General features: G+C 45.4%; 1 protein-coding gene across 2 annotated transcripts in view; it reads right to left on the bottom strand.

The window, feature by feature from the left end:
• Usp10 (ubiquitin specific peptidase 10) overlaps nt 1–23,608 on the bottom strand; it is a 53,837-nt gene extending 30,229 nt beyond the window's left edge. Inside the window, exons 1-3 of one of the 2 annotated variants that reach the window (XM_005410965.2) lie at nt 23,582–23,608; nt 9,503–9,571; nt 1,678–1,738 (exon numbers count right to left, since the gene is read on the bottom strand). In XM_005410965.2, the coding sequence (XP_005411022.1) occupies nt 1,678–1,738; nt 9,503–9,571; nt 23,582–23,593 (142 nt within the window). In that variant the 5' untranslated portion in view covers nt 23,594–23,608. Of the gene's footprint in view, nt 1–1,677; nt 1,739–9,502; nt 9,572–9,832; nt 10,083–23,581 lie in introns of those variants that run through there. The other variant, XM_005410964.2, reaches the window with a different exon arrangement.
• Nucleotides 23,609–24,061: the final 453 nt, after the last annotated feature.

Below are 24,061 nucleotides of genomic sequence, written 5' to 3'. Positions count from 1 at the left end.
TGCAAAAGGAGGGTGAGATAAAGCCATGAACTTCTTTATTAAAAAAAAACGCTTCTGGACACAGGAAAAGAAAATCAATTTCAATCAGAAGCTAGTGGTCAGAGGAACCTTAAAGATAACTGGATGGGATGGGGTGAGAATAAGCTTTCAGAGCTGTCTGAAAAAGGCAGAGGTATAAAAGGTGGATGCCATGATGAATTCCCCCTGCAGCGGCCTGCTGTAGCTAGTGCTGGTGGGATGGAGCACAACGAAGAATTTTATGTCATTAATCCAACAAATGTACTGAGGGCTCACAGAACTCTAGACACACACTGTGCAGTGGACAGACGGACAGACATCAGAGACATGCTTGGAATTGTGTGAGAGGGGGCAGACAGTCACTACCAGAGAGTGAATGCGCAGGTGCTGTGAGAGAGACAAAGTAACTGAAACACGGGTGGGTGAGCCCAAGAGGCTTCTGAGGAATGGCCTTCCGTGGGCCTGTCACTGAGCATACAAGCAGGCGGCATGATCCCAGTTATCTCCAGCAGAGTATAAGATAGACTAAGGCAGAAGAGAATAGAGAATGGAGGAAGAGTCAAGAAGCATCAACTGAAAAGGGACAACCACCTAGAAGGAGGGAGGGATGAGGTGGGGAACCACATACCAAGGACTAGAAATCATAAAGAAGGAAGTCCCAGGGAAATGAAGGCTATGGGCCTCCTGCAAGCACAGACACACACAGGTGGACTGCACCCAAGTGCACAGTGCAGAAGACAAAGGGGAGCTGCACAGGTGCAGAAGCACATGCCAGGGCATGACCCCAGCAGGGGAAGAGGTAGCTGGGGGGCTGAGCAGCGGCTGCAGGACCCTGGAACTTCATCTGTTGTGTCGATCATCCTAAGCTTAGCTCCTGTGAAATCTGTTGTGCCCCCTATGGTCTCCCACAGTGCTACTTATAAAACTGATGCTGCTGTGCAAAAACAAGGCTTGGTTAATCTCTTTAAGCTTACATCTAACCCTGAACTGTAATTAAACTCCTCCCAAGTCTGACCATACTAAACTCGGCCTCTAAATCCCAGGCTTTCCAAGAAAATACTTTCTTCCTGCTGCTCTACGGCCCACAAAGGCTGTTCCTGCGAGCCAGCCTGCCTGGGTGTCCCAGTGCTGGGGCTCACACAGCGCACAAATGGCTGCACCTGGATAAGAGCCAGCCAGCCCAGCAGTCCCTCTAGCCCAGGGGATGAGGCCAGCCCCTGAACTCCCAGGCGGCCTGCGACAGATGGGATGGGAGGGTAAGCTGCGAAAATGAGAACTCTCAGCTGCTCGGATGTAAGGAGCACACCGCTCCGGGCCAGCCACCCTGAGCCCAGGCATCAGCAGCAACAAGACAGGGCAGCCCCTTCAGAGCCTGCACAAGTGGCCATGGCAAGGGATAGGAAGTGACATACCTGCGGCACTGAGAACTACTAAGAAAAAGAACTTGCTGAATCTCAGTGCCCAGTACTTTGAGGTATAAAGCAAACCCAACGGTCAGAGTGCTCCAGGGATTAAATCTACTACAGTTTACCACAAGAACTCCAAGCTGGAAGGAAATGCTGCTTTCAAAATCTGAGCCAAGAGACAGTATCTGTTGGCAGCCTGCCCACCCGACACACTCAGCAGTGCTCAGCAAGGGAGGAAGAGAGACCAGCTTACCATCAGGCAGTTCGTCCGCAGCCTGAGTGCCACACAGAGCTGTTCCACTGTACGGAGGGAGCTGCACGAGGAATCGGAAAACAAATTTCAATGCAACAGATCATTAACACACAACGTACTACTGAGTCTAGACAACACTGCATTAAAACTGTACTCATGCAACTTCTCAGGACAGTCCTTCTACCAGAATGGCACACATGGAAGGTCTGGACACTGCATTACCTTCCACCACCCTAATGGGGAGCACCACTACAGGAATGCTTTCAAACATTTATCATCGTTACACAGATTCAACAACGAGGCTAAGAAATTGAAAATAAGTTCCATGGGTGCATAAATCAGCTACAACACGCCGCTTCTGACACGGCCTGCTTTCCTTCTCAGGGCAGCTGCCGCTGAGCAGATGCTGCTCTGCCCACCAGTGGCCATCCGCACGTCCTGTTCACCATCAGGGTCAAGCTGGGGTCAGAATGGAAAGTGCCCTGGGGTTGAGGGGGAGCGGGGGAAGCCTGGGAACTGAGATTTCCTATCCAACGCCATGTCCTAAAACAACTGAATTAATATCTAACATTGCAGTTCTGGTTTAGAAGAGAGAAGGCAAACAGCACAGGTCTGGCTTCTTTGTAAAAAGCTCGAACTTCTACGAAATTCTCAAATACTTCTCCCTCCTAGCCATTCCATATTTATTCGAGAGGTGGGAAAACCTGACGTGGACATGTCTGGGATGAGAAAGTGTAAAAGGAAAGGAGATAAGGTAAACAGAAAATTACTGCTACCTGAAGAAAACAAAAAACAGCACAACACCTTGGGGCAGCATTTTTCCAAGCTGGGCACTTCTCACACCTTCTGAGGCTTGGAAACTGCGGCTTTATGAACTCTCAACAAGACAATCTAGTCATTACAGAGATGAAAGCTTATCTCCCCAGTAACCCCTTAAATTCTCTCTCCAGAGAAGCATAGCAAACAGGAAGCTAAGAAAAAAAAAGCCGGGATTGGAAAAGAACGCAAGGCTTCAAGATTGGGAGCTGCACGTTCTCCCACCAGGGGGCAGCACAGAGCAGGGACACAGAATCCCAGGGCTGCATGGCACCTGGCTGGCAGTGTGGCACTCACACCACAGATCAAAGCAGCAAGTGCACTTGTGAAGGCAGCAGGCACAGGTACCTGGGAAAGCACAACACACAACCCGTGCTGGTACCAGAAAGCCTGTGCTTCCTGTCACAACACTCTGGGCCCCTGGAGATGGACATCTGAATTATTCTGAGGCACAAAAAGGGGTCTGAATGATTCTACTCACACAAAAATCACTGTAACACCAAAAAAACCTTCCCTTAATTAGAAAAAAAAATCAGGCTCCACAAATTTAAAGACCCAATCCAAAATTGGGCATCTGAGATGAATACACACTTCTCAGATGAAGAAGGAGAAATGGCAAATTTATGAAAAATGTTCAACATCACTGATCATTTCAGAGATGCAAATTAAAACAATAGTGAGATTCCATCTCACTCTAGAAAGAACGGTTGTTACGAAGAAATCAAGCAATAACAAATGCTGGAGGGGCTGTGGGAAAAAGGAGCTGTTCTCCATTGTTGGTGGGAGTGTAGACTGGTGCAACCCCTGTGGAAATCAGTGTGGAGATTCCTCAAAAAACTAGGACTAGCAGTCCCATTGGACCCAGCTATTCCCCTACGTGGTATCTTCCCAAAACAACTCAAAGCATCACACCACAGCAATATATGCACACCCACGTTCATAGCAGCACAGTTTGTAATAGCCAAATCTTGGAAACAGGCCAAATGTTCATCAACCAATGAATGGGTAAAGAAGATGTGGTTTTTTAAAACAATACCATTTTACTCCACCATAAGGAAGGATAAACTTGAGACATTTATAGCTAAATGGATGGATCTTAAGTGAAATATATCAGACACACATGTAAATATCACATTGTCTCTCTGATGTGAGAAACTGAAAGTGTGCAAAAGGACCAAAATATGTAACAGAAATAAGAAGAAATTGTTCAAAGGGAAAGGAAACGAGGGGAGAGGGGAGCAGGGAGAGGGGAGCAGGGAGAGGGGAGAGGGAAAGGAAGGAAGGGAAAAGAAAAAATGAGGAAAGGATAAAATGGAAACAAAGCTTTGTAAATAACAACAGGAAGACGGGTTGAAGGGAAGGGAGGAGAACAGGGAAGAAAAGAGGGATCAAGATGCAGCACGGACAGGTACAAATTCCTTATGATGAATGTGATCACTATTTATACCTAAATTGTACCAATAAACTTTTTAAAAAAAATCTCTTTTTGGGTTGCACAGCCCCACTCGTCAGAACAGGTTCTTCATACTTACTGTACTCTGTTCTACTTGGAGAAAGAAAGACAGAAAAACCTCCAGCCCTGAGCGCAGCAGGTGGGAAAGACAGACCATGCTGACAGCCAGGATGGTGCAGTGTGGTCTGGACATGGTTTCTCCCTGCAATCATGTGGTGTTTAGAATGAGGCTTCTACAAGTGACAGGGTTAGCTGCGTCATTAGGATGGAGCCCTCACAACTGAATCCTGGTGACACTGCTAGAGACAGAGACAAGACAGCTGCACCCTGGGGTTCCACAGCAAGGCCAGAATCAGACAAGACTTTGTACCTCTGGAACTGTGAGCCCAAATCAACCTCTTCTCTTTATAGTGAACCTGCCTCACGCATTTCATTATTGTCATGAAGAACAGACTTAAGCAGACAACACTGACGGGAAATACAGATCCATGATACAGCAGCACCCACGCTCAGGGCATGGGCACTACTCCTGCTCTGTTTGACCCTCAGGAAGGAGGAGGTCCTGCCTCCATGGATATCAGACAGGGGAAGCCAGCATTCAAAGGACAATGGTGTCTCAGAGTCTCCTTCTGGTGCTGTCACTGTTTCACCCTGCATTGAAAGGACCCCACAAACCAGAACTCCCTACTTTGTTTTTGTTCTGTTTTGAGACAGGGTCTTGTTGTATGTTTCAGGCTGGTCTTGGACTTACTATGTACCCCAAGCTGGCCTCAAACTCAAGGTAATCCTTCTGCCTCAGCCTCCCACGTGCTAGGGTTACAGGTGGGCTCCACCGTGCTCAGCCAGGACTTCCTACTTCTGAAATCCCACTGGGACACCAAATTAAGAACTGTCTTAAATGCACACTGACCCCTGATACACACGTGCATGTGTACACTCTCAGTACACAGACACCTACAGGCTGTGTATACTACATTCCTTTGCATTTACTCATTCATTCAGGAACGGCTAGGTGTGTGTATTGCCTCCAGTACTGAGATTCTGGGTGTTCTGGGGAATGAGTGCTTTCTCCCTATTTTTAAGCATCAATGACATTATTACTAGCTGAGGTCCCACATGCTTATTAGTAAGTTGGCTGCATCTCTTTCCATTGGAGAAACTCATTTTTAAATCACCCTGGCTTATACACTAGAGCACAGCTCAAGAAAAGATATCAGTTGCCTTTAAAAATTAATACTAATATTTAAGAATGTATACAAAAATTGCCTAATTTTGTTTCAGTTCTGTTGCATTACTGGCCAGCCTACCTTGCCAGGGGCAAACTTTCTAGCACACAAACTAAAAGACAAAAACCTCTCAGCTGCCAGGAGCAAGGCTTCTGCAGGAAGGCAGAACACTTTTACATTCTAACATCCTGCATTTCTTAACTCTGGGCAAATAGTTCTTGGCTCCACGCACGAAAAAAAATGCTTTATCAAATTCCCAATAGCAAAAAAGCACATGAGGAACAGGGCCAGATCAGTGATGGTGAACCACGCAGAGTCCAGTGCGCACATGTGCCATAGGTTCCTGCCACCGGGCTGCAGTTTGCATGCCACACGAGGAGCCCTGAGTGTCATGTCTGGGGCTGGTGGAGGAAACACGGGCCTCGCAAATGAGTGGTGATGCAGTTAAGTGTAAGGCCATCCTCATCCACAGCCCCAACCTGGCCAGGAACCCCCAGGAAACACACACCCCTAAAAGAGACTCCAAAATTACAATATTAAGAACTTAATCCAATTATGCTAGTCTGTGTTTCCCTTTGGTGGAGAGACATCTGCTGTGCCCCCTCCAACTTTAATGTATGCTCAAAGCAAGAGAAAGAGAAAGAGAATTTAGACAGGCTAAGCTTTTGTTCTCTGTCTCTGTGTGCACTCATCCCCCCGATCCTCACTATGTAGTTCAGGACAGCCTTGAAATCCCTATGTATAGTCCACAGTGGCCTCAAACTTGGGGTGATCTTCCTGCCTCAGCTTCCTAAGGTCTGGGATGCAGATGTGCACCACCCCAGCTATACTAAGATTTCTAAAGCTAGAAATGACTGGTGACCATCATTAGTTCTCCAAAGAAAAGATCTGGTCTAACTTTACTATATGCACCTTTCATATCTACTGTGCTGACTTGTTACATCCCAGGTGTCAGGCTAGACATAGGCTGATTTCCCAACATTTCTGTGACGTCAGTCAGCAGTGCCCATTTTCAAATGGGGGAGGGGAGGGAGGAAAGAGGCATGAAGAAACGAAGGAAATCACATAAGAAACTAGCCAAGTGGCACAGCTGCTGGCTGCAGGTCTTCAGACTAGAAAAACGGTGCATTCCCACTCTCCTATCAGATGAAAACCCAGCAGGCTTTGTGATCTTTTAAATCTTTAATCACAAAGAGCAGCACAATTTTGCTGTTTCTAGCAGGTGCCACCACACCTTCTTGTGATTCAAAGAATCACAATATCCAACTTGAACCCTCACTCTTTCCTGGATCAGACTCCCAGATCCCTTAACAAGGTAATATCAATAGTCACAAGATATGGCAATAACACTGAATTGAATGTATTCATTTTCCACAGACTTTAACCCCACACAGTGGCTCAGTGGGACCCCAGGCCTAGCCTTTGATCCCACTCCAAGGGTGAGCACCCCCTGCTCAATTTACCTAGTACAAAAACTCTTAACTTAAAAGGCATCATTAAAAGTTAACTAAGTGCTTGTAATTCTGACACTCGGGAGGCTGAGGCAGGAGGATCGCTGCAAGTTTGAGTTTGAAGCCAGTCTGGCTACAAAGTGAGTTCAAGCCCAGCCTGAACTGCAGAGTGAAACCCTGTCTCAAAAAAAAAGTTAACTAAGGCTGGCTATTAATGGCACATGTCTTTAATCCATAGCACCAAGTCTGGGAAGCTGAAACAGGAGGATCGTAAGTTTGATACCGCCTGGGCAACATAGCACGTCACTGTCTTAAAAAAATTTAAAAAGCTGGGCACAGAGCTCAGTGGTAGAGCACTTGCCTGCAGGCATAAACCCCTAGGTTCCAAAAAAATTAAGATTTTACTTGAAACACAATTTTCTCTTTTCCCCGTTTTTGCATTTTCACAGTTTTGTATTTGAAATATGAATTTGAGCCAGGCATGGTGGCACACACCTATAATTCTAGCCCTTGAAGGCAGACCTAAGAGGTTTGCCACAAGTTCGAGGCCAATCTGAACTACAGACCAAGACCTTGTCTGAAAAAGAAAAGGGACAAGAACAAAAGAAATATACATTGCAAAAATGTCCCAGGTAAGTTTTAATTTAGCTAAAACAGAAATGATTTGGGGCTAGGGATTTAGCTCAGTGGCAAAGCACTTGCCTGGCAAGCGCAAGGTCGTGAGTTTGATTCCTGGTACCGGAAGAAAAGACCAAAAAAAAAAAAAAAAAGAAATGATTTGTGTGTGTGTGTGTGTGTGTGTGTGTGATGCTAGGGATTGAACTCAGGGCCTTGTGCATTCTAGGCAAGCACTGTACCACTGAGCTACAGCCCCAGCCCTCAGAAATGATTAATCAGAGCGAACATTCTAAAAGATCTGGGGGAAGGTGTGGCGCATGTGTCCCCGAGATTCTGGGTTCCGTCCCCAGCACTGCAGGAGGAGAAAGGAGGTATATGAGGCGAAACCTGAATGAATAACAAAATATAAAAAAATCATTTTTAAGAAAAGTCATGACCATGAAGGTATTAATTGTACAAACTCGTAAGTTTAATGCAATTCTCATAAAATTTCGTAAGATTTCTCATGAGACTTGGCATGCTGATCACATATTCCTAAGACAGTGAAAGCCACAAGGTAGCTGAGGGTCTGTGAAGCAGCGAGAGCTCCTGGAGATCAAGGGCAGCACTGTGCCACAGACATCAGGCACACCTGGAGCAGGCCCTGGGGCCGGCAGGCAGGGCAGAGGCACAGGCCCTGCAGGGCAGGCGGGACCTCAAGACCCAAGATGACTTGCTAGGGTCACGGGGAAGTGGAGTAGACTCTGTACTCTCTCCCTCTCTCCCTCTCTTTCTCTCCCCACCTCTCTCTTCCTCTCCCCCCCCCCCCCCCCCTCTCTCTCTCTCTCTCTCTCACACACACACACACACACACACACACACACACCTCTGCTTCACCTGTGCTACACACCAAAAAATAAACACCTTTATTCTCATAAGGAAGAAAGGGAAATTTCTTGATTATATTTTTGAAAACTAAAAATAAAGAAAAGTCAATCCATTTGACTTTAAAGTTAAAAACATACTCCTTTTGCCCAGCAAAACATCCCAAACTATGCAGCACATATAAAGTTTAAAATCTCTCATGCTAGAAAGAAATAACTATAATGCACAAAATCAAACATTATTAACCCTGTAAATCAAGAAAAAAAAAGACTAAGCCACTTGATTTGAAGTCACAGACAAGAGATACAGATCAAAAGCTGGGCGTAGTGGTGTACACCTATAGTCCAAGTACTGACGCCGAGGTAGTAGGATCGCTGTGAGTATGAGGTTAGCCTGGGCTACAAAGTAAGTTCAAGGCCAGCCTCAACTGCACAGAGAGACCCTGTCTCAAAAAGACAAAAAAAAAAAAAAAAAAAAGAAAAGATACAGTAATTTACAGAAGGAAAAATGTGTAGGGTTAACATATATGTGAAAATAATGAAACAGTGCCCCAGCTCTTTATAATCTGGGAAATGCAAATTAAACAATGAGAATCCACTTATTACATGTGAGAATAACAGAAACTCTGGGCATTCCAAAGCTGAGAACTAGCGAGAATCTGTTTAAAAATGTAAAGGAGAAAACTCTTAAATGAGACAAGCAGCAACAAAGCATGTTTACTGCCGTATTTTTTAAAGTATTTATTGAACAAAAATACCTAAAGGGTTCTAAATAGGAAGACAGAGAAATTAAGGCTCATTCAACAGATAGTACTAACTAAAATCAAACAACAGGAGCAAATTTATAGGGCTGGGGAGGTAGCTCAGCAGCGCAGCACCTGCCTGGCAAGCTCGAGGCCCTGAGTTCGATTCCCGGTACAAAAAAAGGAAAAAATTTACAAAAGTAGATAAACAGGAAGAATATAATAGCTGAAAATAAACTAGAAGAGCATGACTACAGTGCATCACCTAACCGGCCTTCTAAAGGCATGAGACACCCAGCAGTCTGTGGGGTGTGGGGTCTGGTCCAGTCCAGTATGTGCAATGCAAGGTGAGCACCACAGCCAGGAACCAACACCCACCGTGCAACAGAGCTGTGCACTCTGGGAAGAAAGGGATGAGGTGGGTGAGGCTGCACCACCGGCTTCCACTGCACCTGTGAAGTCTGATTTATTTTATAAAAGTCTAAAGCAATTAGGGCAAAGTCTCAATAATAATCAAATCTAGCTGATGGGTTCAGGGAATTTCTAGATCAGTTTCTATACTTTTCTGTAGGTCAGAATTCTTCATTAAAAAACAAATTTAGCAAGTTAAACGGAAGCATAACCATCTCATGTATTTACTGAAAGTTTGTCTTACCTCAACTGAAGAGCGAGGCGTCACAAAGAACTGCGTGAATTCATCAGGGCTAAAATCTCCAAAAATATACTGAAAGAAACAAGAAGAGTCACCCATCACATAAACTATACCGATCATTTAAGTTCCCCAAAACGTACATATTCTAACAATCCTATGAAGCATTTAAGCCAGAAGCCCCAGTCTTCTAACAAAACCCTGAGGGGCTTCGGCTGACATTTATAAGGGTAGTATTTCCAATTCGAAAAACAAAATACCTTTTTCCATAAATTCTCGGCAAACACTCTGAAACCTGCATAGCTTATTTTGAAATATGTCAGTTATTAAACAAACCTGTAGTCCTACATGCAAGAGAAAGGGGCTCGCCCTCTTTCCCACCACGCCCGTCAGCGGACCCTTAGGGCTACTTTGAGTCTTCTTCCTCAAAGCCACAGACTGAAGAAAGGCAGAAAACGAGGCAGGAGTAGCAAGGCGGGGATCCAAGAAGGGGAGCTCAGGATTCAGATTAATGCTCTTTAAATACAGGTGTGTCATATTTTTGAAAAAAGAAGTCACTAGTGGGATCAACCCCAGGGCCTCCAGCACACAAAGCAGGCACCGTCTCCACCCCTGGTCACATCCCCAGCCCTACATATGCGATTTGGTTTTGGGTTTTTTTTTTAAATTTTTTTTTTTGAGACAGGGTCTCACTGTGCAGTTTATGCTGGCCTTGAGCTCACTTTGTAGCCCAGCCTGTTCTCAAACGTTGCAACGATCCTCCTGCCTCCACCTTCTGAGCGCTGGAATTACAGGTGTGCGCCACCACGCCCGGCTCGAGATTTATTTTGAAAATGTACTGAAACATGATGCACAAATGTACACACTGGGTAAGGCGCAGCCCTGATTCCAAAGAATTCTGAATGTAACCCTGGGAACAGACCTGCGAGGGGAGAGTGCTGCCAAGAATCAAGTGAGAATGGCCTACCCGAGAGACGGGCAGTCAGTCCATCTGTCCCTCCCTCAGTCACCTCTGCTCAGAGCCCGAGGTGTGCAGGCAGGGCTGCGGGGCACAAGGCAGCTCCCCGCCCCAGCCCAAGGGCACTCGGTGACTAAGCAGGACTCATCCACTCGGGCACACACTAAGCAAAGGAAGGGGAGGGCTGCAGGAGAAAAGGAGGCAGAAAAAATAAACACCGGCTGCCCTGAGAGGAGCCCTAGAGAGCAGCCAAATGTGCAATTTAGATTACTAAATTTACAACGCTGAACTTAAAAACTTAACAGGGTTTTAAGAGCAGAATCAACAAAACTAAAGCGATGGGGCAATGTTTGGCAAGTTTAATGAAAAAGTACTTTGTTCCTGGAGTTGTGGAGTATTCTTCCCCACAGAGTTCTAGCCCACAGTTAGATTATTGCTCAAATGCAAAAGAGGAAACACCACTCTCTGGCGCTGGGGACACAGCTCTGTGGTAGAGCACTGCATTCAGCAGGGGTGAAGCCTGGACTCCATCTCCAGCATCATTAGGAAGAGTAACACTCCCCGATCCCACACGCACCTTCTTCTTGGAGAAGAGCAACCCTGGTTACAAACCCCAGGAAATGAATACAAGAGACATAAGTGTGGTGAAGAATGAAGTAAAATCTAAGAAACACCTGATATTGTAGCTGTGAAGTTAAATGTTAAAAATCACTCATCAGGAATTATGTTGTTTTATTTCATACTAATAGAAGAAATGCTGTATTTAAAGCTATCTATTATCTCCTGAATAAGAAAGCACTATTTCAATTGAGAACGCAGGGAACATACTATATACAGATGACTAGCGGGGCATAGTGGCTCACACCTGAAATCTTAGCACTCAGAAGGCTGAGACAGATTGCCACAAGCTCAAGGCCAGCCTGGGCTACGTAGTGAGTCCAAGGCCAGTCTGGACTATATAATGAAGCCCTGTTGTAAAACAAAATGGAAAAAATAAAAGCTATATATAGCTACATGCATATGTGTGGCTGCACAGGTAACAACTAGAATGTTCCGTAACTACCCAGTTCTTTATTTGTAAAGTATTATTTGAAAAAGCCTGCTACAGATTTTAAGTGTGTTTTTATTACAACTTCACCTCAATAATCTTTCCAGGGAATGGTACCTTCAATCTGATCACAAAACTCCCTGGGGGAGAATAAAGGAGAGCTTTACCAGCGATAGGAAGAAATCAGGACACTATTCAGGATCTGTGCAACAAAGGATGGGAAATAACAAGTGTGTGTTTGTATTTCTATAAAGAGATACTGGAAAGATAAAAAGGGACATGCCTGTAATCTCAGCTACTCAGAGGATGAGGCAGGAGGGTCAAGTTTGAAGCCAGCCTGAGCAATTTAGCAGAACCTATATAAAAATTTAACAATGGGAGATCCCTCCAAAAAAAAGTTGAGAGCCAGTTGTGGTGGTACATGCCTGTAATCCCAGAAATGGGAGGCTGAGGCAGGAGGATCATTGTGAGTCCAAGGTCAGTACAGGTTACATAGTGAGTTCAAGACCAACCTGAACTACATAAGATCTTGTCTCAAACAAAAAAAGAAAAGAAAAGAAAAGAAAAAGGTGGAGGCTGGTGTAGTTCAGGGTTGAACTGCTTGCCTGGTGTGTGTGAGGCCCTGGCTTCAATCTGAAGCACCCCAAAAAAGTGGCAGTGGCTGAAGAGGGACGTCCGTTTATTTCCCTGTGTGTGCCGACCAAGTGGGTGTGGACAGGAGTGCAGGAGAATTCCTTACTGTGTATTTTTTCAGACCGCGCATGTTTGAATTATATATTTTACTGAAACTTAATTATAAAACTTCAGTGCAAAGAACAGAAATCACTTAATGACTTCCTCAAATACACAATTTGCATAGACATGCATTTTGCACACAGTAGTTTCTTTTTTTTCTTTTACTTTTTTTTTGGTCTTTTTGGGACAGGGTCTGACTATGCAGTTCAGGCTGGCCTTGATCTCACTTTGTAACCCAGGCTGGCCTCACACTCCTAACAATCCTCCTGCCTCAGCCTCCCCAGTGCTGGGATTACAGAAGTGTGCCACCATGCCGGCTTCACAAGTTAGTTTCATTATCTCACTGAGGATACTGGATGATTTAGGAGATTTAATCCACAAAAGGGAGCACAAGCAACTGCTGACTATCAAGTATGGAACACTAAGATACCACTTAATGCATGGCCAATGGTTCAACCCCAGCTCAATTCATACCAACAAACAAACCCACCGAAAAAGACAGGCACCATAGCCTCCTGCCACCAGCAGACCTATTTTTAATCCTTAAAGTGTGTGAGTTTGAAAGTGAAAAGTTCCATCACACCCGTACCAAACTGAGCCATCTGACTTGGTAACCGAGGGACTGCTCAGAAGCAAGGCAGCGGCGCGGCTGCACAGCTCTACATGGTGCTCACTCTCTGGAGGAGCCTTGCTTAGGAATTTCTTCTGTGTGGGACGGATAGCTGTTCCTCAGCATGCTCAAGCCATAGACTCACACGTGTCTTCCCCCCATGCATCTGTGAAGACATTGCTGGATCACGGAAGTGACACAGTAACTGTCTGTAAAGGCACACCTGACATCTGGGGGTTTCACTCTCAAATGTCAGGAGCAGTCAAATCACTGACTTCGAAGCCCAGGGAATCTTAAGATTAAAAGGGTAGCAGTGTATACCCATAGTGCACATTTTTAAAAGTTATAAACATTTCTTTTTAGGCAAAGTAATACCTATGTAGTAACCATTCAAACATGCCTCTGGAATGACATGATAAAACATCCCATATCACCTGGAAGTTACAAACCATCATTTCAGAGCTTACAAAGCCATATGCTCATTCTATTTCAGAAAGCACCAGCGATCAAGAGGAGGGAGCACTTATTATCAACACTGCTCCAAAAAGGCAAGTAAGGACGGTCCTTGTAAGATACAGCTTAAACTTATAGGAGGCAGGTGTGGGTGGGGGTTAATTTTTATGTGCTGATAAAACTACAAAGCAAAGTTCAAATATTTATTCAAATTTCAGTGTGTAAATATAAAATATACCACCCTGCCATTTTAGTTAAAACTATTTGACTAAAATAGTATTTGACTAGAAATTGAAATATGTTTTCTGACACTGAAAAGTTCATTGAGAAAATTCAAGACAGACAATTGTAATTTAAAAGTTCAGCATGCAGGGCATGGTGGCACATGCTTGTAATCTCAGCACTCAGGAGGCTGACATAAGAGGACCACTCCAAGTCTGAGGCCAGCCTGAGCTGCATTATGAGTTCAAGGCAAGCTGGGAATAAATACTGAGACCCGAACTCAAACAAACAAAAAAAGTTCCGGTTTTACCAACTTCACTAAAAGCTTTCTGAATTTTCAAACAAAAATTATTTTAGGGGTTCAATCACCAGCACTGCAAAACTGAAAAAAAGTATTTTAGGGGCTGGGGGTGTAGCTCAGTGGGAGAACACTTGTCCAGCATGGAAGAAGCCCTGGGTTCCATCCTCAGCAGCACCGAAGAGAAAAAAATGTAAGTGTTAGGCCAAAGGAGGAATGTGGGGGCGGGGGGTGATCTGTGCACCTGAAAATCTGTGGGAAAGCATCAGTTACAGAAAACTGAAGAGGACAACTCAATCTGATCCCTGCACGGATCTGTACTGCGTGGTGTGCAGGTCTACTGGAAAGGAGGTCTCGATGTCAAGTGACAACATCAGACTCGGCCAGGAGGCTGGAAGGAGGCACTGCGTCAGTGGCGCAGTGTCTGAGAAGTGACTGTAGGACTGTGCTTGTGTAAGAGAACACCCTGTTCCTAGGAAATCTGCATGCCCAGGTGCAGGGGGGAAGTCATGGTTCATGGAATCTAGCCTCCGATTTCAGAAAGAGTGTGTGTCAGTGCCTGTCGGCAGGTGTCCACTCTACCTGTGTGCTTGTTTAGAGAGAATTCCAGAACTAAACAGATAGGGTGATATCTTAACAGACCAATTTGGGCCAAGGAATACTTGGGAGTTCTTTGTGCTATTTTTCTTTCTACAGCATTTGTAAATTTGGCAATGATTTCCAAATAAAGAGAAACCCAAGACCCAGGGTTTAATTCCTAGCACCATTAAAATAAGAAAAAAGCAAAAACTAAACAACATGTTCATCTCTCTACTTAGTGAATGTAATGTATTTTCTTTGCTCTGCAAGGTTAATAAATTTATGTTCATGTCTGTAGTCTGTTAAAAAATATTGTAGGAGTTTGCATAAAATAAAAATGAAAAAGACTGGTGCTTGACGTCACAGAATCTGCAACCTAGGAAGGAAGGAAATGTCACTAATCACAAGTCAGCTTTGTCCTGTAGGACAAAGATATGAGACAATGAAGGGAGCACAGGAGGCTACAAGGAACAAAGTTCAATCTTCCTGGCATTTCCAAAGTCCAGTGCAGGGCCAAGGCCACATATGGTTGCTATAAAGAACCAAAGCAGAGCCAGGTATGGTGTGCACAACTGTCATCCCAGCACTCAGGAGGCTGAGGCAGGACCATCATTGTGAGTTCGAGACCAGCCTGGGCTACAAAGTGAGCTCAAGGCCAAACTGAACTGCATAGTAAGACCCTGTCTCAAAGACAAAAAAAAAAAAGGCAGGTACCTAAAGGCCCTCTGTAACAGCAGTGTGTTTACACTGCCATCGGTAACTTTACTCTTCCAATAGCACTATCAGATACCATAAATGCAGGGAAATACTCAGCCTGCCAAAGGCCCCACCAGGGTTAGAAGAATTATTAGGGTCAAAAGGCAGAACAATGGGCTGGGGATATAGCTCAGTGGCACAAGCACCTGTCTGGCAAGAGTAAGGTCCTGAGTTTGATTCCCGGTACCAAAAAAAAAGAAAAAAAAACAAGAGTAGAACAAGAAAGCACCATCAGTCACGTGTTGTGGCACACACTAGTAATCCCAGCACTTCAGGAGGCTGATCCAGGAGGATCACAAGTTAACAGCCTAAACTGAACAACTCTGCAAGTCAGTGACTCTGTCACAAACAAACTGGCCTGGGGATGCAGCTCAGTGCAGAGGCCTTGTGTTCAACCCCAGTGCAAGAAAGACAGAACAAAACAAGAAACCAACATCAAGGGCTCATTTTCCATGTGCTGTGACCTCACAACAAATGTCAGCAGTCACAGTCTGGGCATGTGCTGCAGGGATCAGGCATCAACAGTGCCTTTCGTGCACACTGGGGCAGCTACTGCCCACTGTCACTCCCACTGTCACTGGAAACAAAGCTGAGCTTCCCCTCATAGCCTGCCCCCTACCCCAGGCTTTCAAAACTCTCACTGTCCATGTGTTTATATCCTGATCCTTTTAGAAAAGGCAAGAAGGAAATACATATGCCAGGTGCAGTGGCACACACCTATAATCCTAGCTACTCAGGAGGCTGAGGCAGGAGGAACCTAAGTTTGCAGCTAGCCTGGTCTACCCAGTGAGACCTGTCTCAAAACTTAAAAGAATGAAAAGGGCTGGGGCTGCAGCTCGGGAATAGAGCACCTCTGGGTCCAATCCCCAGAGCCACATATACACACACATGCACACACAAAATGCTTTAGGAAAGACAGAGCAGTTGCACTGCACAGATGAGATGGAAACAAAAGATACCTGGCTAAGCATAGGCTGCTGCCCAGGCCACTTTTCGTTTTACCTTCTGGAGGAAACTGGGGTCACCACAGCAATGAAGGGTCCTGGGGAAGGGTTGGGCAAAGCAGGACATGCCAGTGCCATACTAATGAAAAAGCAAAGGCAGTGGGCTCGGAAATAAAGGGGAGGGGAGATGTTTACTGTTCACCCACACATCCACAGCTCTCCTCTACGAACCTAAAAGAGAAGCTGAAGATGACTGCTGCAGTGTGGCAGTAGGGGGCAGCAGAGCACAGCACTCTGAGCCCTAATTTTCCCAAGGCTTCACCTCCACAAACGCAAATAAATACAGAGACTGCCCCTAAATTCATGCTCTTTGCCCTCAGAAGGGCTGATGGAAATAGGACAGCTGGGTTTGAGGTAAACGATCAGGTCATACTTTGCATGTGGGCAGACAACCATCACCAAAGTTCTAGAACAATCTGCCAGCTGTAGACTCAACACCAAGCACAGTGCAGAGGTAACCACTGAGCCTGCACAAACAGCTGGGACTCGCAAGACTCTCTCATTTCCTGCCTCAAGTATGCTCCATTTGGGAGACTGAGGAAACAAGGAGTAGTATACTGGTTTGAGGGGTGAAAGTGTTAATTCAACTATAAAATGAGGAGGTACTAGACTAGATAACTTCCAGAGATTGTCCTAGTTCCAAAAGACCCCCTGCACCTGACAAGGATTGAGACAGATTTGGAACTGTCATCAGATGGACCATGCAGCAAGATGAACCTGGAAGGCACACCTCTAATGGAAAGAAGCCAGCCACAAAGGGGTTTGTCCAAACAGGCCAATCCAGAGACAGGAAGCGGGCCGGAGGTGCCTGGGGCTAGGGGACAGGGACTGTGGGAAGAACTGCTAATGGACATGAGGTTTTTCAGGGCTGATAAGATGTGCTGATAGTTGAATGGTGATAACTGCACAATTGTGAATATACTAAAACCCACTCCAATGCACTTAAATAGCATGGTAACTGAGTATCTCAATAAAACGAGAGAAAAATGGGCCAATATGTGTGTCAAAAGGGAAATTTACTGATCACTGCATGGTACATGATGGATGCTAACTAACACTGACTGAAGAGTCGAACTGTACTTTCAACTTTGGAAAGCGCTGCATGTGGCGTGGGGATACCTGAAGACAACCCTGTGCAAACAGTCAGTGCACAGCAGGATTCACTGAGCACCAACTATCCACACAGAACCGTGGGCGAGCATGAGGCTAAATCTTTGCATAAACACACACAGGGGCCGGGACAGCTACAGTTCTGGCCCAGTGCAAGTGAACTGCAAGCTGCAAAAACAGACAAAGGAAAGGCTGGCAAAGAAAGCTCTGTTCCTCCACTCAGTGTGCTCCCGCAGAATTCTACTTCCCTTCCCTGGCACACAGGGTCCTGAAAGAAGGAACAAAGTGGGCAAATCCTGTCACAGTGCCACTTTCACAGAGAGCATCTCTCCTGCTTGGGTCTACTCTCCTCCATTTGTGTATTTCCCTGGATGATTAACGTCCTATCAAAAAGTAATCCTCTTACTTTCTAAAGTGTGACTTTTAGAAGGCTGCATGTTCTTTCAGTGCTTCCACAGAGATTCTGAGCTAAACTTGGTTCCCACAGACTGTATCTCCAAAGTAGAAAAGATGACTCACTTAGATACTCACTTCTACCACCTTCCCAGTCCTGTGTTTATACCTGAGCTAAATTACAGAATGGGAGATAGTTTGTTTTGCTTGTACTGAACAGCATTACACAGGCCTTCCTATAAAAAATTTTCATCACATAGAGCAGAGCACAGATTAGGAAGTAAATCAGAAAATATTTTCTGGGACAACCCTAGTGAGGGTTCAAGATTCCTATTTTCATATCTGTTACAATCACCTTGATGCCAACCTTAAGAAAATGAAATTTAAAAAACCAAAAAACAGAAGACCAATAAAAAAAGAAGCTATAACAGATACAGTTCTGTCTATGCTCAGATATGGGCTGAGGGAACAGTGACCTCACTGGCTGCTACCTAGACAGAGGTAGGGATTCATGCAAAGGGGAAGGAAGCAACTTTTTGGGCAGAGTGTGGAGATCATTGAAATGGACACATTTAATTGAATCAGATTCTACTTCAAAAAAGGTTGACTTTCTTAAAAGACTGATGGACAGGAAAGGTGAATGAGGCAACTTTTAGGATTTAAAAATTACAGAGAGGTGGAAGGGATGGTGGTGCATGCCTGTAATTCCAGCCACTGAGAAGACTGAGGCAGAAAGACCACCATATAGAGACTCACTGCCTCAAAAATGAAATCGAATGCCATGGAGCAGGGTTTTTTTTTTTTTTTTTGGCGGTACCAGGGATCAAACACAGGACCTTGCGCTTGCCAGGCAGGCGCTTATGCCACTGGGCTATATCCCCAGCCCCTCCATGGAGCAGTTTTAATCTTTCATTTTCACATAAACAGAATTCTTAAATCTCTGAACTAGTAAACATCCACATACTGGGATTTTTTTTTAACAGGTTTTGCAGTCCTTGGTTTAAAGATTAAAGGTGGCATACAATGACACCTAACATGTTGTACACCGTATTTTTTTATTCTGTTACCTGTCTCACGTCGATGGTGCCCACATTCCTTCAAGCCTGTGTCCCATCATCACTCTGGCACCTCAAATCACACCCGCTTAGCTCAGCCTTGACTCCCTCAGAGACCCTCCGCCCATGTTCTCCAACTCCACACTACACACAAAGGCAACTTGCCAAAAACAACGAAGCAAAACCATAGTGTTGCATTAAACAGAGTGCTACAAGAGCAGAAACGTGTAAGTGCCATCTGTTCTACAGGGTTTGTCACCTAATGAAATATGCTGGAGCCAAACCAACAAAAGCTTGGCTACTGAAGGCTACCCGCCAGGAAGCAAAGCATGTCACCAAAGCAGGGCGTCATTTGAAAGGACATCCACAAAGAAAGAAGTCTGACTACACAAATTAGTTCCTTCTAATGTGCTGGCCATGCCAGTGGCCTCTTTAAATACCTTGGAAATCCAGAGCTGCCTAATGAGAAGTACCACTGTAAGCTGGTACATGCAGTCTTCTCTCTTTCCAATTTGTGAAGTAAGTCCACATAGCATTTTCCCTTTAATAAGCTGCTTTGGTTGTTAATGAAAACCAAAGCTTCATTAAATGGGTTGGTCAAAGAAGTGAAAAGCTGCAAAATCACCATTTTGCAGAAAATAAAATACAAAAAGGGTTCATTTAGCTAAATGTTCTGCCCAAGTCCCTAAGGAAACAAACAGACGTTTACTTTCTCAATTTTTCATCTAATGATCTGGTAAGAAATGTCCTTCACAGGTTAACTTACGCATGTTTAGCTTACTGGCCAAAGTATAATACCATAGTGTGCACTCCATTCTTTATGAATTTAAATTCATTATTCTCACTTAAATCTTTTTACTTCATAAGGACTTTATTCATAATGAGCTGAATGGAACCACAGAGTTCAAATCAATAAAACTGAGGTTGAAATGATTATTTAATTCCATCAAACCCAATCCCTAAAAATAAGTATTTGCATATCATTTTTTTTTTGAGACAGGTTCTCACTGAGCAGTTCAGGCTGGTCTTAAACTCACTACGTAGTCCAGGCTGGCTGCCTCTCTCCTCACTTCTCAAGGGCCCAAAGGTGCTCACATGAGCCCACCTGGTCCTCCAGCCTCCAAACTGCCCAACAGTGCTTTCTCTCTGCTCTGCCCAGACCACTGGGACGCCTCAGGAGAAGACTCCAACCGGGTTCCAAAGCCCCCGAGACAGCTCGCCGCCCACAGTCACCCCTCGTCCAACTGGCCAAGCACTGCACTCACACACCTCGCACTGGGCCCACGAGCTTCTCACACTGAGGGCCGCAGGCACAGAGGCTCCTCTCTGTGCAAGATCCTTCTAACACACCCGAGCTGCGGTTCCCTCTGCGCAGGCCTCTCCTGAAGCGCTTTTCACTCTGGCTTTTTGCTTCTGTTTGTTTTGGGTGCTGGGAAGTGACCCCAACCCTAGCCCCTTTAGGTTTGACACAGGGTCTCTCTAGTGAGCTGCCAGGCTGGGCCTCAGCCTCCCATGGTGCTAGGATAACAGGTGTGTGCTGCTACACACACGTGAACAGTGAAGTATTTATCTAATCTCCTTCCCATACTTGACTCTGGGCTTTCTGGATCTACCAACTGTGGTATACCTTTTGCTAATTTATTCATCCATAAATACTTACTACGGGCTGGGCGCCCCAGCACACACACAAAAAATGAATAAACCTGTACAGCACTTACGTTCTCTAGCCTGCTCGGAGGCATAACAGTGGACAGCACAAAAAAAACCCCTGCCCTCATTAAACTCACATTATGGGGAGGCAAAAAACAAATGACAACAAGTGCCGAGACAGTAGATCCACAGGGTGCTGAAGGCGGTAAGAGAGGGCACGAGGGTGGCAGATGGGAGCGGGCTGTGGAGGGAAGGCTGTTGAGGGCCTCCCTGAGAAACAGGCAGCACAGAAACTTACTTCCTCGTGGCCTCTGGCTCGAGGCTGAGCTCAGTATACAACCAGTGGGTAAGTGATGGCCCCAGCTACCTCTGGTGACAAAGGTGAGGGCAAATAAACACCACCACGCTCACCACTGGTGCACTCAGGCCCTCTGGCTGGCAGGCGACGGCTGTGGAGGTAACTGCACTTGCTTCAACCAGCTCAGCACATACTGCCACTGTGCCCATGAGCCAGACCCTCTAGCACGGACACCTTCTCCCAGAGCACCAGCCGAAGCCACAGCAAAGCAGCTGCCTCAGAGCTCAGGCTGACATTATGGAGAGGCAGCCACAGGAAATCAATCTAAGTAACATCACCTGGATTCGAGAATCCTACAGGACATCACTCAAGCCATTCTTAATACCGAATGACTCCAGAAGCAGTTGCCCTTTCATCAGCCTGCACCAGTGCAAGGTTCGCACAGCCTAGCTGCCCTTCGAGGCTGTGGGAACCACAGCCCTGACCTACATTCCCAGACCCACACCTGGAGACAATCCCACTTATAGTTAAGACAGCAGAGGACCACCAAATGTCTCTCTTACTCCCTTGCCCAGTCCCTCTGTCAAGTAGGTCACACAGTAGGCAAACACACACAACCCCATTGTGCTAGGCAGAGGGGACAGGGACACTGCAGGAGCCAGGCCACATCAGACTGGAGAACACTTTCTAGATCCAGCAGGCCATGGGTCCCTCAGGTTCATCCACAAGGTGGCGACCTGGAGCTCCAGCACCTCCGTAGCAGGGCTTCCACCAGCAGCTTAAACCTCCAGGAGACAAGACAAGGCGACTAGGGAACTGCAGTCCACAGTTCCTGCAAGGCCAGGGAACACCAAATACAGGGGACTCGTTTCCCTTCTTCCTATAAAAGTGATCAATCAGTTAAATCTATGCTTCCATCCAAAAAGAAGCCATGGCAAAGAAACTGAACAATGCACTTTACTTGGTGTCCATTTCAAAAAGAAAATCAATGTGTCTAACAGGTACCATGTAAACAGCTCTGGCAAGTGGGTGTAAGACTGGTGAAGGCTAGGTTACCACCACAGTGTTGTCATGGGTGCAGTTCAAGCTGCATTCTCCAGACAAGCTGCAAGTCAAAATTGAAGAGAATACTTTTCAAAATAAGAAAAAAGCTGTTTCTTCACTGACTAGAACTGCAATCCCAGATTAAGAGGAAAGGCTATGCTCCTGGCATAAACTTACACTGTGTCATTCCAGCAGGGAGGAGCAAAGTTAGGAAGCAAAGTGGGGCCGAGAGCAATTGTTTTAGCACCAATCCGTGAAAACAGAGACAAGAATTTCCTCAGCTGACATATCCATCATCAACAACAAAAAGGGAATGAGATTTTGATGGCAAACTGGCTTTGCAATGTGCACACATCCTCAGAGACTGAGCACAAGGCTTCAGGGAAGGTCAGTCCCAATGTCATGGTCACCATGAGCTAGGGTGAGTTCTGGGGTCCTACTCAAGACCAGTACAGTGGCCTAGGGATATAGCTCAGTGGCACCGTGCCTGCCTGACAAGCACAAGGTCCTCAGTTCAATTCCCAGTACCAAAAAAAAAAAAAAAAAGACTAGTAGAGAGTGACCAACTAGCCAGGCAATACCTTAGGGGGTAGATCTGTGCTTTTTAATGTGCTTTGCAACTTATAAACCCCAACACAGGCTCAGACAGGAAGCAAGCAGTAGATGAATATTTGCTGAAAAGGATTCCATTAATCAGTTACCTAATTAACTTCAAACAATTGAAATCTCACACTCAAGAACCAGCATGATAGATTTCACAGGACAAAATTCAGATTTCTCACACTGCTTCTGCTTTCTCACACTGAACTGTCCCACAATTCCACTCCATATTAAGTTGGGTAATATATCTCTCAGAGTGGGATAAGTCTATTATTTTTGTTGCTGTCATTTACTCCTAACAGACTGGAGCCATTAAAACATTTTTTCTAAAATATGACTCACTTTACCCTATTCCTAAGGAAAGTACTCAGCAGGTTAATGAAAGCAGCTCTACTCAGAACCATACAGAGGCTCTGGGAACTTCCATCTGCATGGAACAACCTGGGAAAGTTGTTTGAACACTGCTTTGAGGCCCAGTTCAAAAGATCAGTGCACTATATAGTAATTCTGATGTTAGCAGTAGGTGCCCAAGGAAACACACATTTAAAAACACTGGTATATACAATGATTCAAGTTTTAAAAATTTACTCCCAAAAGTACTAAAACATTTAAAAATATTAACAGAAATCATCTCAGAGTAATGCAATATAATGGGTGATACACCTTTCTTAACATTCTGGTTTGTTTGTTTCTAGTTTTTTGAAACAGGGTCTCATTCTATAGTTCAGGCCAGCCTTGAACTCACTATGTAACCCAAGTTGCCTTGAACTCACGGCAATCCTCCTGTCTTAGCCTCTAATACTCTCTGTTTTCTAAGAGAATAATCAGGGGAGAAATGCTTACTTTTAAGGTGCCCTGATTTCCAAAAATCGAGAGGACAATGTCTCTAAACACCTTCCCTAACTACTCATGCAGTTATCACGGAGGACATGCAAGGGCCACTGGCCTTGCATTAATCTGCCCTATAATTCATCAAAAGAAATGCCCTATTTACTTCAGTTGAAGTTATGGGAATCAAGATGTTTGGGGTACTAAGGTTAGCAGAGTAGAATCCTAGAGCTAGAAGAGGGTCCAAAAAATCAAGCACCTGACAACTCCCCAAAGATCCCAATCAGACCCTGGCACCATCATTCCACGCAGTAACAGAGCTGTCACCCACGTGGCTCCCTCAGTGCCATGGCTTCCCACAGAGTCACCTGCAACAGGGGAAAACACTGCCTCTGGCTTGGACTATCAAGGCTGCTGACCGCTCCTGCCCACCTCCAGTCTTACCACTTCACCCATGCAGCATTTCAGCCACAAATGTGTCTCTCCCAAACACGCTGCAGGCACCGAGCCTCTGCTCCTCTGCACAATGTCTTCTATGCACCCTTGTCCTCCAGGGTTCTGCTCACAAGACTAGCTCAAGTGTCACCTTTCTACGAGAGACAGCTCCTCGGCTTCCCTGACGCTCACCACACCCTCCTTCTTTTTCAACACACCTTACATAACCAGTTCTTGGATGGTGACAGTCAACTTCCACTGCACCTTTCTGCCCAGAAGTCCAAGAACCCTGCTCACTGCTCTCCTGATGGCACTGTGACCCACTGGGCCTGGGTTTAGCAGGGAACCTCCCAAACTGCAATCTGGTTGTGATGTCCCATAGCCAAATCTCAAATATTACACCATCCACACTTTTCTTGGGTCAGGACTGACCCAGTTTGGCTCCCACTCCAGCTCACAGCTGGAGATGCACAGGTTCTCCTGAGCACT

The sequence above is a fragment of the Chinchilla lanigera genome, unplaced genomic scaffold, assembly GCF_000276665.1.
Source record: "Chinchilla lanigera isolate Chin_1 unplaced genomic scaffold, ChiLan1.0 scaffold00140, whole genome shotgun sequence".
Taxonomy (NCBI): Eukaryota; Metazoa; Chordata; class Mammalia; order Rodentia; family Chinchillidae; genus Chinchilla; species Chinchilla lanigera.
This window is presented reverse-complemented; position numbering and strand designations above follow the sequence as displayed.